This window comes from Pristiophorus japonicus, chromosome 20, assembly GCF_044704955.1.
Source record: "Pristiophorus japonicus isolate sPriJap1 chromosome 20, sPriJap1.hap1, whole genome shotgun sequence".
NCBI classification, from domain to species: Eukaryota; Metazoa; Chordata; class Chondrichthyes; family Pristiophoridae; genus Pristiophorus; species Pristiophorus japonicus.
In genome coordinates this window covers 79293083-79307437 of record NC_091996.1, presented here as the reverse complement: position 1 = coordinate 79307437, position 14355 = coordinate 79293083, and the positions used below count along the sequence as shown (strand labels likewise).

At 46.1% G+C, this 14355-nt stretch overlaps 1 protein-coding gene across 1 annotated transcript; it reads right to left on the bottom strand.

The window, feature by feature from the left end:
• Positions 1-1029: 1029 nt before the first annotated feature.
• Positions 1030-13386, bottom strand: LOC139232787 (zinc finger protein 629-like). Its single transcript, XM_070863281.1, has 2 exons — positions 12948-13386; positions 1030-1724 (listed from the first exon to the last, which is right to left on the bottom strand). The coding sequence occupies exons 1-2, from the start codon at positions 13384-13386 to the stop codon at positions 1246-1248; spliced, it is 918 nt and encodes a 305-aa protein (XP_070719382.1). The 3' UTR covers positions 1030-1245.
• Between the last annotated feature and the right edge of the window lie 969 nt (positions 13387-14355).

Below are 14355 nucleotides of genomic sequence, written 5' to 3'. Positions count from 1 at the left end.
AGAAACAAACCCCAACTGTCAGAATGAACATGGTTCAGTCGGGATGTGATTATCATCATCATCATCATGGCAGTCCCTCGAAACGAGGATGACTTGCTTCTACGCCAAAAAAAAATCCTAGTTCACAGGTGTTTCGAATAAAGAACCCGAACTACATCCTGGAGGGTGGAAGATGCTTGTGCGTGGATTTTTTTAACGTGTGGTGGCTGTGTGGCTTGACAGAGCTAGGTCTTGGTCCAGTGGCAAAGATTACCCAAGACAACTAGAGACCAGTTCTGCTGCATGGACCTAGTGTGCACACATATCGCAGTGTGGGCTGGCCCATACTGCCCCAGGTCTCAGGCCCTGAACTCACGTGTCCCCTGCGCCCCGATCACATACCGCCACAGTCTCTCGCCGCTCCTGCTGCATCTGCCCACGCTCCAATCACCGATTTGGACCTCGCTGCCGTCACCCTCCTGCACCAGCTCGCGTTGGACCTTGTAGTGACATGCCTCCACGCTGCTCCCTGGGTCGCACGCCGCTCCTTTTATGGCCCCGACCTGCCGCTGATGATTTCTCGCAGGTCGGGGCCCCCATGCTGCATCCTCGGCTGCACGCCGCTCCTTATGCGGGTGCAGCAAGTAATCAGGAAGGCAAATGGAATGCTGGCCTTTATTGCAAGGGGGATGGAGTATAAAAGTAGGGAAGTCCTGCTACACCTGTACAGGGCGTTGGTAAGACTACACCTGGAGTACTGCGCACAGTTTTGGTCTGGACTTGTCTCCATTTCCGTGCCGAGGGGATTGCTACACCAGACGGGAGGGACAACACTGATTCCCCACCAAATCCCATTCCCCTTCATTCTGGTGGATAATGGAGGGGCCCCTGTGTGTAATGTACAAGTCAGTAAGAATTGTCAGCAAGCACTTTCTAATTGGAGATTTTATTCAGTGGAAACTTTCACACACTATTGTAGATTTGTAACAAAGATCAATTTAGGATTAACATAAAAGTTCATAATTTTTTTGAGAACTAAATTTCTGTTGAGAGTTGCTGAATTAAGGGGAAAGATAACACACAGCATTTCTTAAATGGACACTGCAGCCCCGAGAACACAATCAGCAATATATCCAGAATATTAAAGATCAGCCCAGTTATAGGGTTATTAACATCAGCAGAAACAAACTCCAACTGTCAGAATGAACATGGTTCAGTCGGGATGTGATTAACAGCAGCAATAACAGCAGATTCCAAACCCTGCAGTCACTTGTGAACTCGCTGGTGCCTCAGCAGGTGTGATGACTGAGTGAATCCCTTCCGACACTCAGAGCAGATGAACGGCCTCTCCCCAGTGTGAACTGGCTGATGTCTCAACAGGTCGGATGACCCAGTGAATCGCTTCCCACACTCAGAGCAGGTGAACGGTCTCTCTCCAGTGTGAACTCGCTGGTGTTTCAGCAGCTTGGATGACCCAGTGAATCCCTTCCCACACTGTGAGCAGATGAACGACCTCACCCCAGTGTGAACTCGCTGGTGATTCAGCAGGTGGGATGAACAAGTGAATCCCTTCCCACACTCGGGGCAGGTGAATGGTCTCTCCCCAGTGTGAACTCGCTGGTGAGTTACAAGTTGGGATGACTGAATGTATCCCTTCCCACACACAGGGCAGGTGAACGGCCTCTCCCGGTGTGACTGCGTCGATGAATTTCCAGCGCAGACGGTGATCTGAATACCTTCCCACAGTCACCACATTTCCACGGTTTCACCAGGGTGCGGGTATCCTTGTGATTCTCCAGGTTGGATGATCAGTTGAAGCCTCGTCCACACACAACAGGTTTACAGTTTCTCTGCGCTGTGAATGGTGCGATGTTTTTCAGGCTGTGGAACTGGTTAAAGCTCTTTCCGCAGTCAGTGCACTGGAACATTCACTCGGGTGTGTGTGCGACTCGGTGCTTTTCCAGTCACACTGATATTTGAAATAATTTCCCACAGGCAGCACAAACATTTCTCCTTCCACTTTCAAAGGCCGATGATATTCAGGTCCTGATGAATCGATTGATTCCGTCAGATCTTGACGTGATGTTTGGTTTGTGTTTCCTGTCTGAAAATCTCCCCTTCTAATACACTGTAAAAAGAGATAACAAAAACTCATCACTGTCAGTACAAGACAGAAACTCAGAATAGACACATCTAGTTTCCATGGAACATGCTTTCCTCTCTTGTTCTTCCAAAGCTGTAAATCCCTGTCCCACACATTGTCCCTCCTGCTGTGCTGAAATCCAAATCATCGCACATCTGTGGACTGTTTCTGCTCCACTTCCAGTTTTCACCACCAATTCTAGCTGGGTTCAGCTCCGCACTCACTGATTCCCCTCCCTCTCCTCCCCTGAAGGTGCTGACTCGGGCTGGGTCCAGTTCTACACTCACTAGATCCCCTCCCTCTCCTCCCCTGAAGGTGTTGACTCTGGCTGGGTTCAGTTCTACACTCACTGGTTCCCCTCCCTCTCCTCTCCTGTAGGTGCTGACTCTGCCTGGGTTCAGTTCAACAATCACAGGTTCCCATCCCTCCCATCTCTCTTCATCCCTCCCATCTCTCTTCTCCCCTCCCTCCCCTCCCATTTCTCTCCTCCCCTGATGGTGCTGACTCTGGCTGGATTCTGTTCTACAATCACTGCTTCTGCTCCCTAACCTCTGTCCCCTCTCCTAAAGGTGCTGACTTTGGCTGGGTTCAGTTCCACACTCACTGGCTCCCCTATCTCTCCTCCCCTGAAGACACCGACTCTATCTGGGTTTAGTTCTACACTCATTGGTTCCCCTCCCTCTCCTCCCCTAAAAAAGTGTAGACTCTGGCTGGAATCAGTTCTACAATCACTGGTTCCCCTCCCTCTCCTCCCCTGAAGGTGCTGACTCTGGCTGGGTTCAGTTCTATACTCATTGGTTCCCCTCCATCCCCTCCATTCCATCTCTCTCCTCCCTTTAAGATGCTGACTCTGGCTGGGTTCAATTCCACACTCACTGGTTATCCTCCCTCTGCTCCTCTGAAAGTGCTGACTCTGGCTAGGTTCAGTTCTATACTCACTGGTTCCCCTCCATCCCCACACCTGAAGGTGCTGACTGGCTGCTACATTCACTGGTTCCCTTCCCTCACCTCCCCTGAAGGTGCTCCGAGAGATGGTTTTTTAGACCAGTATATTGAGGAGCCTACCAGGGAACAGGCTATTCTAGATTGGGTATTGTGTAATGAGAAGGGGTTCATTAACAGTCTTGACGTGCGGGGTCCTTTAGGGAAGAGTGACCATAACATGATTGAATTCTTTCTTAAGATGGAAAGTGAAGTAGTCCAATCCGAGACTAGTTTCCTAAATCTAAATAAAGGAAACTATGAAGGTATGAGGAATGAATTGGCTATGATAGATTGGGAAGATTCATTAAAAGGCATGATGGTGGATAGGCAATGGCTAATATTTAAGGAACGAATGCATGAATTGCAACAGTTATACATTTATTTCTGGCGTAAAAACACAAAAGGAAAAGTGGCCAACCATCGCTAAAAAAAGAAATTAAGGATAGTATTAGATCCAAAGAGGAGTTATACAAAGTTACCAGAAAAAGTAGCAAGCCTGAGGATTGGGAGCAGTTTAGAATTCAGCAAAAAAGGATCAAGGGATTGATTAAGAGGGGAAAAATAGAGCATGAGAGTAAACTTGCAAGGAACATAAAAACCGACTGCAAAAGTTTCGACAAGAATGTAAAAAGAAAAAGATTAGTAAAGAAAAATGTAGGGCCTTTACAGACAGAAACGGGAGAATTTGTAATGGAGAACAAGGAAATGGCAGAACAATTAAATAAATACTTCGGTTCTGTCTTCATGGAAGAGGACACAAATAACATCCCAGAAATGCTAGGGAACCAAGGGTCTAATGAGCAAGAGGAATTAAAGGAAATGATTATTAGTAAGAAAATAGTGCTGGAGAAACTAATGGGACTGAAGGCAGATAAATCCCCAGGGCCTGATGATCTGCATCCCAGAGTACTAAAAAGAGGTAGCCATGGAAATAGTAGATGCATTGGTTGTCATCTTACAAAATTCTATAGATTTTGGAACAGTTCCTGCAGATTGGAGGGTGGCAAATGTAACCACATGATCTAAAAAAGGAGGGAGAGAGAAAACAGGGAACTACAGACCTGATAGCCTGTCATCAGTAGTAGGGAAAATGCTGGAGTCTATTATGAATGATGTGATAATGGCACACTTAGATAATATCAACGGGATTAAACAAAGTCAACATGGATTTATGAAAGGAAAATCATGTTTGGCAACCTACTGGAGTTTTTTGAGGATGTAACTGATAGAATAGATAAGGGAGAACCAGTGGATGTAGTGTATTTGGATTTTCAGAAGGCCTTTGATGAAGTCCCACATAAGAGGTCAGTGTGTAAAATTACAGCACATAGGATTGGGGGTAATGTATTGGCATGAATTGAAAATTGGTTAACTGACAGGAAACAGAGAGTCGGAATAAACGGGTCTTTTTCAGGGTGGCGGGCAGTGACTAGTCGGGTACCACAGGGATCAGTGCTTGAGTCCCAGCTATTCACAATATATATATATATAAATGATTTGGATGAGGAAACCAGATATTTCCAAGTTTGTTGACGACACAAAACAAAGTGGGATTGTGAGTTGTGAGGAGGATGCAAAGACGCTGCAAGGCGATTTAGATAGGTTGAGTGAGTGGGCAAACACATGGCAGATGCAGTACAATGTGGATAAATGTGAAGTTATCCACTTTGGTAGAAAAAACATAAGGACAAAGTATTCTTTAAATGGTGATGGCTGGGGAAGTGTCGATGTACAGAGGGACCTGGGTGTCCTTGTACACCAGTCATTGAAAGCAAACATGCAGGTGCAGCATGCAGTTAGGAAGGCAAATGGTATGTTGGCCTTCACTGCAAGAGGATTTGAGTACAGGAGCAAAGATGTCCTACTACAGTTATACAAGGCCTTGGTCAGACTGCACCTGGAGTATTGTGTGCAGTTCTGCTCTCTTTATCTAAGAAAGGATATACTTGCCATAGAGGGAGAGCATGGCAGGGCAGGACTGTCGTATGAGGAGAGATTGGGTCGACTAGGCCTGTATTCACTAGAGTTTAGAAGAATGAGAGGGGATCTCATTGAAACGTATAAAATTCTGACTGGGTTGGATAGACTAGATGCGGGGAGGATGTTTCCCCTGGATGGGAAGTCTAGAACAAGGGGTTAGAGTCTCAGTTGGAAATTTAGGACTGAGATGAGGAGAAATCTTTTCAATCAGAGGGAGGTGAACCTGTGGAATTCTCTACCACAGAAGGCTGTGGAGGCCAAGTCACTGAAAATATTTAAGAGGGAGACAGATAGATTTCTGGAAATAAAAGGCATCAAGGGGTATGGGGAAAAAGCAGGATTATGGTGCTGAGATAGAGGAGCAGCCATGATCATATTGAATGGTGTTGCAGACTCGAAGGGCTGAATGGACTATTCCTGCTCCTATTTTCTATGTTTCTATGTGCTGACTCTGGCTGGGTTCAGTTCTATACTCACTGGTTCCACTCCCCCTCCTCCCCTAAAGGTGCTGACTCTGGCTTGGTTCAGTTCCACACTCAATGGTTCCCCTCCATTTCCCTCCCATGAAGGTGCTGATTCTGGCTGGGTTCCCTTCCCTCTCCTCCCTTGAAGTTGCTGAATCTGGTTCCCCTCCCTCTCCCTCCCCTGAAGGTGCTGACTCTGGCTGGCTACAGTTGTACACTCACTGGTTCTCCTCCCCTGAAGATACTGACTCTGGCTGGGTTCAGTTCTATACTCACTGGTTCTCCTCCCCTGAATGTGCTGACTCTGGCTGGGTTCACTTCTACACTCACTGGTTCTCCTCCCCTGAATGTGCTGACTCTGGCTGGTTTCTCTTCTACACTAACATCACTCACAACCAGTGCCCGCCGCAAGCCCGGAATAATAACCGGAATATCGGCGGTTGCAGCTTAGGGGCTTTCTCACAGGCCCAGGCTAATGGTGGCCATCTTGGTGCAGGAAGGCAGGTTCAGCGCTCCGCCATCTTGATTCAGTGAGTAGCACAGCGCATGCGTGACCATCTTGGTGCAGGGACGAAGTGAATGATGTCAGTGTGGAACTGAACCGAGCCAGAGTCAGTCCCTTCAAGAGAGGGGGAGGGAGGGGAACAAATGACTGCGGAGCTGAATCCACCAGAGTCAGTGTCTACAGGGGTGGAGGGGGAAATCAGTGTGTGTGAAATATAGAAACATAGAAAATAGGTGCAGGAGCAGGCCATTCAGCCCTTCTAGCCTGCACCGCCATTCAATGAGTTCATGGCTGAACATGCAACTTCAGTACTCCCTTCCTGCTTTCACGCCATACCCCTTGATCCCCCGAGTAGTAAGGACTTCATCTAACTCCCTTTTGAATATATTTAGTGAATTGGCCTCAACTACTTTCTGTGGTAGAGAATTCCACAGGTTCACCACTCTCTGGGTGAAGAAGTTTCTCCTTATCTCGGTCCTAAATGGATTACCCCTTATCCTCAGACTGTGACCTCTGGTTCTGGACTTCCCCAACATTGGGAACATTCTTCCTGCATCCAACCTGTCCAAACCAGTCAGAATTTTAAACGTTTCTATGAGGTCCCCTCTCACTCTTCTGAACTCCAGTGAATACAAGCCCAGTTGATCCAGTCTTTCTTGATAAGTCAGTCCCACCATCCCGGGAATCAGTCTGGTGAATCTTCGCTGCACTCCCTCAATAGCAAGAATGTCCTTCCTCAAGTTAGGAGACCAAAACTGTACACAATACTCCAGGTGTGGCCTCACCAAGGCCCTGTACAACTGTAGCAACACCTCCCTGCCCCTGTACTCAAATCCCCTCGCTATGAAGGCCAACATGCCATTTGCTTTCTTAACCGCCTGCTGTACCTGCATGCCAATCTTCAATGACTGATGTACCATGACACCCAGATCTCGTTGCACCTTCCCTTTTCCTAATCTGTCACCATTCAGATAATAGTCTGTCTCTCTGTTTTTACCACCAAAGTGGATAACCTCACATTTATCCACATTATACTTCATCTGCCATGCATTTGCCCACTCACCTAACCTATCCAAGTCACTCTGCAGCCTCATAGCATCCTCCTCGCAGCTCACACTGCCACCCAACTTAGTGTCATCCGCAAATTTGGAGATACTACATTTAATCCCCTCGTCTAAATCATTAATGTACAATGTAAACAACTGGGGCCCCAGCACAGAACCCTGCGGTACCCCACTCGTCACTGCCTGCCATTCCGAAAAGTACCCATTTACTCCTACTCTTTGCTTCCTGTCTGACAACCAGTTCTCAATCCACGTCAGCACACTACCCCCAATCCCATGTGCTTTAACTTTGCACATTAATCTCCTGTGTGGGACCTTGTCGAAAGCCTTCTGAAAGTCCAAAAATACCACATCAACTGGTACTCCTTTGTCCACTTTATTGGAAACATCCTCAAAAAATTCCAGAAGATTTGTCAAGCATGATCTCCCTTTCACAAATCCATGCTGACTTGGACCTATCATGTCACCATTTTCCAAATGCACTGCTATGACATCCTTAATAATTGATTCCATCATTTTACCCACTACTGAGGACAGGCTGACCGGTCTATAATTCCCTGCTTTCTCTCTCCCTCCTTTTTTAAAAAGTGGGGTTACATTGGCTACCCTCCACTCGATAGGAACTGATCCAGAGTCAATGGAATGTTGGAAAATGACTGTCAATGCATCCGCTATTTCCAAGGCCACCTCCTTAAGTACTCTGGGATGCAGTCCATCAGGCCCTGGGGATTTATCGGCCTTCAATCCCATCAATTTCCCCAACACAATTTCCCGACTAATAAAGATTTCCCTCAGTTCCCCCTCCTTACTAGACCCTCTGACCACTTTTATATCCGGAAGGTTGTTTGTGTCCTCCTTAGTGAATACTGAACCAAAGTACTTGTTCAATTGCTCTGCCATTTCTTTGTTCCCCGTTATGACTTCCCCTGATTCTGACTGCAGGGGACCTACGTTTGTCTTTACTAACCTTTTTCTCTTTACATACCTATAGAAACTTTTGCAATCCGTCTTAATGTTCCCTGCAAGCTTCTTCTCGTACTCCATTTTCCCTGCCCTAATCAAACCCTTTGTCCTCCTCTGCTGAGTTCTAAATTTCTCCCAGTCCCCAGGTTCGCTGCTATTTCTGGCCAATTTGTATGCCACTTCCTTGGCTTTAATACTATCCCTGATTTCCCTAGATAGCCACGGTTGAGCCACCTTCCCTTTTTTATTTTTACGCCAGACAGGAATGTACAATTGTTGTAATTCATCCATGCGGTCTCTAAATGTCTGCCATTGCCCATCCACAGTCAACCCCTTATGTATCATTAGCCAATCTATCTTATCCAATTCATGCCTCATACCTTCAAAGTTACCGTTCTTTAAGTTCTGGACCATGGTCTCTGAATTAACTGTTTCATTCTCCATCCTAATGCAGAATTCCACCATATTATGGTCACTCTTCCCCAAGGGGCCTCGCACAATGAGATTGCTAATTAATCCTCTCTCATTACACAACACCCAGTCTAAGATGGCCTCCCCCCTAGTTTGTTCCTCGACATATTGGTCTGGAAAACCATCCCTTATGCACTCCAGGAAATCCTCCTCCATCGTATTGCTTCCAGTTTGGCTGGCCCAATCTATGTGCATATTAAAGTCACCCATTATAACTGCTGAACCTTTATTGCAAGCACTCCTAATTTCCTGTTTGATGCCTTCCCCAACATCACTACTACTGTTTGGAGGTCTGTACACAACTCCCACTAACGATTTTTGCCCTTTAGTGTTCTGCAGCTCTACCCATATAGATTCCACATCATCCAAGCTAATGTCATTCCTAACTATTGCATTAATCTCCTCTTTAACCAGCAATGCTACCCCACCTCCTTTTCATTTTATTCTATCCTTCCTGAATGTTGAATACCCCTGAATGTTGAGTTCCCAGCCCTGATCATCCTGGAGACACGTCTCCGTAATCCCAATCACATCATATTTGTTAACATCTATTTGCACAGTTAATTCATCCACCTTATTGTGGATACGCCTTGCATTAAGACACAAAGCCTTCAGGCTTGCTTTTTTAACACCCTTTGTCCTTTTAGAATTTTGCTGTACAGTGGCTCTTTTTGTTCTTTACCTTGGGTTTCTCTGCCCTCCACTTTTCCTCATCTCCTTTCTGTCTTTTGCTTTTGTGTGGAACTGAACCCAGCCAGAGTGAGCACCATCAGGGGAGGAGAGGGAACTGAACCCAGCCAGAGTTAGCACCTTAAGGGGAGGGGACAGATGGGAGGGAGGGAAACCAGTGAGTATAGAACTGAACCCAGACAGAGTCAGCATCTTCAGGGGGGGAGAGGGGAACCCATGAGAGGAACTGAAACCAGCTAGAATCAGCACTTAAGGGGAGGAGAGAGAGGGGAACATAAGAACATAAGAAATAGGAGCAGGAGTAGGCCATATGGCCTCTCGAGCATGCTCCGCCATTTAATACATTATTGGCTGATCTGATCATGGACTCAGGTCCACTTCCCTGCTCACCCACCATAACTGCTTAATCCCTTATCAGTTAAGAAACTGTCTATCTCTGTCTCAAATTTATTCAATGAACCAGCTTCCACAGCTCTCTGAGGCAGCGAATTCCACAGATTTACAATGCTCCGAGACGTAATTCCTCCTCATCTCAGTTTTAAATGGGCGGCCCCTTATTCGAAGATTATGCCCCCTAGTTCTAGTCTCCCCCATCAGTGGAAACATCCTCTCTGCATCCACCTTGTCAAGCCCCCTCAAAATCTTATACGTTTCGATAAGATCACCTCTCATTCTTCTGAATTCCAATGAGTATAGGCCCAACCTCTTCAACCTTGCCTCATAAGTCAACCCCCTCATCTTCGGAATCAACCCAGTAAACCTTGTCTGAACAGCCTCCAAAGCAAGTATATCCTTTTGTAAATATGGAAACCAAAACTGCACACAGTATTCCAGGTGTGGCCTCACTAATACCATGTATAACTGTAGCAAGATATCCCTGCTTTTATACTCCATCCCCTTTGCAATAAACGCCAAGATACCATTGGCCTTCCTGATCACTAGCTGTACCTGAATAATTAACCTTTTGTGTTTCATGCACAAGTACCCCCAGATCCCGCTGTACTGCAGCACTTTGCAATTTTTCTGCATTTAAATAATAACTTGCTCTTTGATTTATTTTCTGCCAAAGTGTATGACCTCACACTTTCCAACATTTTACTCTACCTGCCAAATTTTTGCCCACTCACTTAGCCTGTCTATGTTCTTTTGCAGATTTTTTGCGTTCTCCTCACATTGCTTTTCCTTCAATCTTTGTATCGTCAACAAACGTGGCTATATTACATTCGGTCCTTTCTTCCAAATCGTTAATATAGATTGTAAATAGTTGGAGTTCCAGCACTGATCCCTGCGGCACCCCACTAGTTACTGATTGCCAACCCGAGAATGAACCATTTATCCCGACTCTCTGTTTTCTGTTAGTTAGTCAATCCTCTATCCATGCTAATATGTTACCCCCAACCCCATATTTTATCTTGTGTGGTAACCTTTTATGTGGCACCTTGTCAAATGCTTTCTGGCAGTCCAAATACACCACATCCACTGGTTCCCCTTTATCCACCCTGTTCGTTACATCCTCAAAGAATTCCAGCAAATTTGTCAAACATGACTTCCCCTTCATTAATCCATGCTGACTCTGCCTGACCAAATTATGCTTTTCCAAATGTCCCGCTACTGCTTCTTTAATAATGAACTCCAACATTTCCCAACCACAGATGTTAGGCTAACTGGTCTATAGTTTCCTGCTTTTTGTCTGCCTCCTTTTTTAAATAGGGGAGTTACATTTGCAGTTTTCCAATTTGCTGGGACCTCCCCAGAATCTAGGCAATTTTGGTAAATTACAACCAATGCATCCACAATCCCTGCTGCTACTTCTCTTAACACCCCAGGGTGCAAGCCATCGGGTCCAGGGGATTTATCTGCCTTTAGTCTAATTATCTTACTGAGTATCACCTCCTTAGTGATTGTTCCTCCCTCCTCGATAGCCCATTGACTATCCACTGTTGGGATATTGTTTGTGTCCTCTACCGTAAAGACTGATACAAAATATGTGTTCAGAGTTTCTACCATCTCCATGTTCCCCATTACTAATTCCCTGGCCTCGTTGTCTAAGGGACCAACATTTACTTTAGCCACTCTTTTCCTTTTTATATACTGTAGAAAATCTTGCTATCTGTTTTTATATTTTGTGCTAGTTTACTTTCATAGTCTATCTTCTCTTTCTTAATCATTTTTTAGCAATTCTTTCTTGGCTTTTAAAAGCTTCCCAATCTTCTGCCCTCCTAGTAGTTTTGGCCACTTTGTATGCCCTTGTTTTTAATTTGTACCATCCTTTATTTCTTTAGTTAGCCATGGATGGCTATCTTTTCTTTTACACCCTTTTCTCCTCACTGCAATATATTTTTCTTGAGAGTTGTGAAATATCTCCTTAAATGTACGCCACTGTTCATCAACCGTCCTACACTTTAATCTATTTTCCCAGTCCACTTTAGCCAACTCTGCCCTCATAACTTTGTAGTCTCCTTTATGTAAGCTTAGTACGCTGGTTTGAGATCCAACTTTCTCATCCTCCATCTGAATTTGAAATTCAACCGTGCTATGATCACTCATTCCAAGGGGATACTTTACTAGGAGATTGTTTATTAATCCTGTCTCATTGCAAAGGACCAGATCCAATATAGCCTGCCCGCTGGTTGGTTCTGTTACATACTGCTCAAGGAACCCATCCCTTACGCACTCTATGAACTGCTCCTCAAGGTTATCCTGACCAATTTGATATGTCCAATCAATATGGAGGTCAAAATCACCCATGATTATTGCTGTTCCATTTTTACAAGCCCCTACTATTTCCTAGTTTATACTCCGACCAACAGAGTTGCTACTGTTAGGGGGCCGAAAGAGTATGTCCTCTAGTGACTATTTCCCCTTATTATTCCTTTTTTCCACCCAAACTGATCATATGAGCCAATATAGTTTCTCATTATTGGTGATCCATCTTTTATCAATAGAGCTACCCCACCTCGTTTTCCTTTCTGTCTGTCCTTCCGGATTGTCAAACACCCCTGAATATTTAATTCCCAGTCCTGGTCACCTTGCAACCACGTCTCTGTAATGGCTATCAGATCATACCCATTTGTATCTATTTGTGCCGTCAAGTCATCTACGCACATTTAGACAAAGTGCCTTTAAATTTGATTTTTTACCCTTTTTTCCTGCTTGTTTCCTTTCTCCTTCAAACTCACTTTCTTTAATTTTGCTTTCTAATTTCAGCGTTATCCCCTCCCTACTGAACCTATTTTCATGTTCCCATCCCCCTGCCAATCTAGTTTAAACTTTCCCCAACAGCACTAGCAAACCTCCCCGCGAGGATATTGGTCCCGGCTCTGTTGAGGTGCAACCCGTCCGGCTTGTACAGGTCCCACTTCCCCCAGAAGTGGTCTCAATGCCTCAGGAAAGTAAAGCCATCCCGCCTGCACCATCTCTCCAGCCACGCATTCATCTGCTCTATCTTCCTATTTCTTTACTCACTAGCTCGTGGCACCGGGAGTAATCCGGAGATTACTACTTTTGAGGTCCTGCTTTAAATCTCTCTCCTAGCTCCCTAAACTCTGCCTGCAGGACCTCATCCCTCTTCCTACCCATGTCATTGGTTGCGATATGGACCATGACCACTGGCTCTTCACCCTCTCCCCCGAGAATGCCCTGCAGCCGCTCAGTGACATCCTTGACCCTGGCACCAGGGAGGCAACACACCATCCTGGAGTCACGTCTGCAGCCGCAGAAACACCCATCTGCTCCCCTGACTATTGTATCCCCGACCACTTTCGCTCTTCCATTCTTCTTATTCCCAAAGCCACCATCGCCCTCAGCAGTACTCAGAACAGAGTACCGGTTGGAGAGCGAGATGGTCTCAGGGCAGTCCTGCACAGTCCTCCTCTTCTGTCCGGTGGATACCCAGTTCCTATCTGCCTGCACACTCTTAAGCTGCCGGGTGACTGCCTCTCGAAACGTGCTATCCACGTAGTTCTCAGTCTCACGGATGCTCCGCAATGTCCCCAGCTGCCGCTCAAGCTCCAAAACATGGAACTCGAGTTGGTGCAGCTGGAGACACCGCCTGCACACTTGGTTGTCCTGGCCGCACGAAGCATCCAGGATTTCCCACATGCCACAGGATGCGCAATCCATGGGACTGAGCTGTCCTGCCATCCCTCGAGTTACACTCGCAACTATCAAATAGAACTAAACTCTAAACCTTAGAAAAACACACCCAGCAACTACTCAGCAATCAACTGATTGAACTAACCTTTATTTAAAGACTAAGTACTAACTTAACAGAGAAAAAAAAAACCTTCAGGGGAGGAGTGGGGAACCAGTGAGTGCAGAACTGAACCCAGCCAGAGTCAGCACCATCAGGAGAGGAGAGGGAGAGGAACCAGTGAGTGTAGAACTGAACCCAGCCAAAGTCAGCACCTTCAGCAGAGGGAGGGGAACCAGTAAGTGCAGAGCTGAACCCAGCCAGAATTGGCGTGTGAAAACTGGGAATGGAGGAGAAACAGTCTAGAAATGTGTGTTCATTTGGATTTCAGCACAGCAGGAGGGACAATGTGTGGGACAGGGATTTACAGCTTTGGAAGAACAAGAGAGGAAAGAATGTTCCATGGAAACTAGATGAGTCCAACCTGAATTTCTGTCTTGTACTTACAGTGATGAAAACAGGAAACAGAGAGTAGGGGTTAAGAGTAGCGACTCAGACTGGCAAAAGGTGGGAGGTGGTGTTCCACAGGGATCGGTGCTGGGACCACTGTTCTGGCAATAGGTAGGCAGTGGTGTCCCACAGGGATTGGTGCTGGGACCACTGTTCTGGCAATAGGTGGGAGGTGGTGTCCCACAGGGATCGGTGCTGGGACCACTGTTCTGGCAATAGGTGGGAGGTGCTGTCCCACAGGGATTGATGCTGGGACCACTGTTCTGGCAATAGGTGGGAGGTGGTGTCCCACAGGGATCGGGGCTGGGACCACTGTTCTGGCAATAGGTGGGAGATGGTGTTCCCCAGGGATCGGTGCTGGGACCACTGACCACTTACATAAAGGATTTGGACTTGGGAACTAGAAGTACAATTTCCACATTTTTAGATGACACAAATTGGGAGGTAGAGTTAATACTGAGGAAGACTGT